Here is a 4,200-nt window from a genome sequence, read left to right as displayed (position 1 = left end):
GGTCTGTGTGTGCGTGTGCCGTGCTGTGTGCACTGGACCTTTACTTACATTGATAGGTCTGGTCTCCTAATTCTTTTGTAAAGACATACTCCCTGTGTGTAAATTACTTTTGTATCCACGCAACCCCTGAATTACATTGTTACATTATAGCACCTTGTAAATCAGATTAACAGTAGGTAGGTACATGTAAATCTTTCCTGCTAAACTACAGTATGTCACGAGCAAAACTTGAGAGAATATTCCATTAGGACAGATTGAAAATAATACTAAACTAATAAGTTTAGTTTAGGGATAAGGGATAAGGCACCGGCAAAAATAGGGCCCTTGGTGTACTGTAGGCTGAAAAAGACAGTTCATGGGTCCGTGTTTCTAAGTATAGAGGGTCTAAGAAGGGGTTAAACTGAAGTGACATTGATAAATTCAAAATATTATCATATATTCTGGACTTGCTTGCGTCAAGCCACCCCCACTTTGAGATCGCCCTGATGTGGAGTTATGATTATATTTATTATGCATTCATATTACAGGTACATCAAATTACACAGCCTAATGGTGGAACAATGCTATGGGCTGTACTTTAGGTTTAGGGTAGGATTTGACAATAATTTATGTATAATTTACTTTTAATGAGCGGCTGTCTGAATGACTTTCATTCTCTCTGCTCTCTGTCTGCTTCAGGTCCAAGGGCTGGATAAGCGGGTGGACCTCTCAGACTTGGGCCCGGTGGGGTCGGTGATGAAGACGCTCCCGTACGGCGTGGCCGGAGGTGCAGCGGGCGGTCCGACGGGCGGCGTGGTCAAGCCTCCGTACCAGACGCGCATCTTCTCCACCTCCATCGACCACCAGACCCCCATCAAGTCCAAGCCGCCCACATACAGCTTCCTCAACCCCTACGACTGGGCCAGGAACCAGTCGCTGCTGCTGGACCAGACAGGCTACCGCTCCAAGCGCAAGCCCTCCATGGGCTCCAAGTCGTCCAGTAAGACCAAGAAGATCTTCGGCTGGGGAGACTTCTACTTCAACGTCAAGACCATGAAGTTCAGCCTGCTGGTGACGGGGAAGATCGTCGACCACATCAACGGGACGTTCACGGTGTACTTCCGCCACAACTCGTCCAGCCTGGGCAACGTGTCGGTCAGCATCGTGCCGCCCACCAAGGTGGTGGAGTTTGAGGTGCGGCAGCTGCACCCCCACAGCCAGCCGAGCGTGCAGCTCCACCAGACCCACCAGACCACCCTCGACCCCAAAGAGGTAAAGACCTTCAATTGCCGCGTGGAGTACGAGAAGACCAACCGCTCCAAGAAGCCCAAGCCCTGCCTGTACGACCCGTCGCAGACCTGCTTCACGGAGCACACCCAGTCCCACGCCGCCTGGCTGTGTGCCAAGCCCTTCAAGGTCATCTGCATATTCATCTCTTTCTTCAGCATCGACTACAAGCTGGTTCAGAAAGTGTGTCCGGACTACAACTTCCAGAGTGAGCACCCTTACCTGGGAGTGGGATGAGGAAGTGACGCTGAACCGTTGAGGGGAATCATTTGAGAAAAGGAGACGATGATGAAGTTGATGATGATGATATTATAGTGATGGTGATGTTACTATTATGATGATATTGACAGGGACAGTCTTCTGTCCGCTCTCGACTGCTGTCGAGCTGCGGATTTAAAAATCCAATATAATCAGCATTATGGATGGTTAGGAAATGGTTATATTTTCTGACATTCTTTTCAAAACTTTGTATTTGTTCACTGTTTTTTTTTGTTCTCTCTCTCTCTCTTTCTCTCTCCTGTAAATAATGTACACAGACTCTGCACAACTATTGCTTTTAGACATTGGTTTCTCAGTGTTATTACGTTCTGTCTGTTGGAGAGTTCTGTTGGAAAAAAAGAAGAAGAAGTTGGAAACAAGTAAATCTGATATTTCGGTATGCCCTCCAACTACAAAGCAAACCTCTGAAATAGCTGTGCTATGCCATTGCTGTATGGCAGACATTAACGTTCTGGTAGACTGACTGTTAATCATTCCCTCAGCTCTACATTTCAAGAGAGTTCTATGTATGAGAAATGCTATGCTGGATATGCATACAATATAATGTATGACAAAGCACATTAAAATCTCTTTAACTGTTTGTCTGTCTTTTACTTGTTGTGATCTCTTCTTGGCTGCAGGAGGAAGAATTGGTCAGCAATTCAACATTTTGTCCCTTCGGGTAGAATGTCCAAAAGCGTTACTAAAGAATGTTCCAATGTGGATCCAGTTATTATTCAGTCTCAAGCTCTTGTTAATACTTTTTCATTTGTTAAATATTTATAAAACCCACAAACACACTTGATAAATAGCAAAAATAGCCAATCTAGATGAACACGTCTTGTAGATTGGTTATCTTTTCTACTTACCGGTATATGTATGACGAAGTAGGGCATTCATTTAGGAAAAAAACAAACATTTTATCTATAGAGATACAAGATTTCTGCCAGACGGCAGCAATTTGCACATTTAGTTACTGTAGGTTTCAAATGGAATGACGTGGGTACAGTATATGTAACAGCTAGCTTTTTGTAACAGCTACAGTAGCAGCACAAAATAGGCTCACTTCACACACAGTGTACTGTAAGTAATTTCTCCATTTATGTTATCTTTGCCAAATTCAGCAACAATCTGAAATTAGCCCTTAAGCTGCATTGCTTTCTAATGAAGAATTGATAGCCAACTCCAATTATCTAAAAGTGTGGGGAACAAAATGATTGTCATTGCTAGTATTAGTCCATGTGAGGGCATGACTGAAACCTTTCTGTTTGGGTGATATCCATGTTTGTATCTGTCTGTCTTTGGAACGGAATAAATACAACTAAGGAACTAGAATACAAAATGCACAAATTAGTTCTTCTAATACCATATCACATATCAATGATATCACTAATGGACAGAATATTATCTGTGTTTGATAAATGCAAACAGGGAAAACAAAAGTCATCAGATGTATGATGATAAGATTATAATTTAAGGTGCTTTACACAAAACATTAAGCATGACACTGAGAATTAAGACTGTAAAATAAATTATAAAAGGCCATTTGAACACAATTAAAAATAAGTAGTTGAAATGAAACCAAAAGATAAGAGAATGAAATGACATCGTAGAAGAGATGCTAAAAAACGAATTAATAGGCAGCAGCACAGTTGTATCAGACGAGACGTGCAGTTTTACGTGGTAAACAAACTCACTAAAAGAACAGGAATGCTGCTTCTTCACATTCAGTAAAACTGCATTCAGAAAGTAAACCTGCCCTGCTCCAGATGCCCTAGATTGAACCTAGGGGTGCGTTCGGAAATGTGCCCCGGGAGTGCACTCACCTATTAGTTTGCATTGCACAGTGCACTTGATCCTGAGACCTGAGAAGTCTGGATGGTTTGTGATGTATCACAAGATCAGGAATGCATGTACTGTAGGCCCTACCATTCAGTGCTTTATAAACCAACAGTAGTATTTTGAAATCAATCCTTTGACAGATGGAGACACTTTTAATTGATATTATTCACGTTTTAGTAAGGAACTATAAAGGAAATTGGAAATTGCGGAAATTGCGGAGTATTGGTTACAAATACTGACCACTGATTGAGTGCACACACTATTCTGTCACTATGCCTTGCTGTCTCTTCATCTTGTCTTGTTCTCAGTCTCTCTTTTTCTCAGTCCCTCAACACAATCATATGTTCCTTGTGTCTTTCTGATCAAAAGATAATGGTGCTGAGGAATTTCATTAGAAAACACACAGTCGATGCTAATTGAATCTTCATCTCGCCGTGGCTCAATATCCTATTATGTTGTTGATCAATGGCATTCAGATGGAGGTCCAGGGAGCCTGGGAGGTCCATGTATCTCCGGTGGGCTGCGGTGGACATTCAGGACACAGAGATTGATGGACTCCCTGCAACCCAGATTCTCTGGAGATCCACTCTTTATCATGGAGGGAGTCACTACAGTGGTTTAGTCAAGTGAAGAATCACCAAACCAGTTGTCATTGAAGGATCCTTAATTGTTTACCCCTGTGTGTGTGTGTGTGTGTGTGTGTGTGTGTGTGTGTGTGTGTGTGTGTGTGCGTGCGTGCGGCGGCGTGCGTTCTGAGAAACATGCTGAAAATTAGTCTGCAATAAAGAATGAAATGAATAAAACATTATCCTTTTGTAATTCAGTTTGTAATAT

General features: G+C 42.5%; 1 protein-coding gene across 1 annotated transcript in view; it reads left to right on the top strand.

Moving 5' to 3' along the window:
- Positions 1–1,896, top strand: part of nxph4 (neurexophilin 4) — a 68,002-nt gene extending 66,106 nt beyond the window's left edge. Inside the window, exon 2 of the mRNA XM_080777413.1 lies at positions 679–1,896. Coding sequence (XP_080633539.1) covers positions 679–1,503 — 825 coding nt within the window. The 3' untranslated portion in view covers positions 1,504–1,896. The remainder of the gene's footprint in view (positions 1–678) is intronic.
- Positions 1,897–4,200: the final 2,304 nt, after the last annotated feature.

The sequence above is a fragment of the Protomyctophum bolini genome (genome assembly GCF_963924005.1).
Source record: "Protomyctophum bolini genome assembly, chromosome: 2".
In the NCBI taxonomy this organism is placed as follows: Eukaryota; Metazoa; Chordata; class Actinopteri; order Myctophiformes; family Myctophidae; genus Protomyctophum; species Protomyctophum bolini.
The sequence above is the reverse complement of the archived record's forward strand: the minus strand, read 5'-3'. Positions and strand labels throughout refer to the sequence as shown.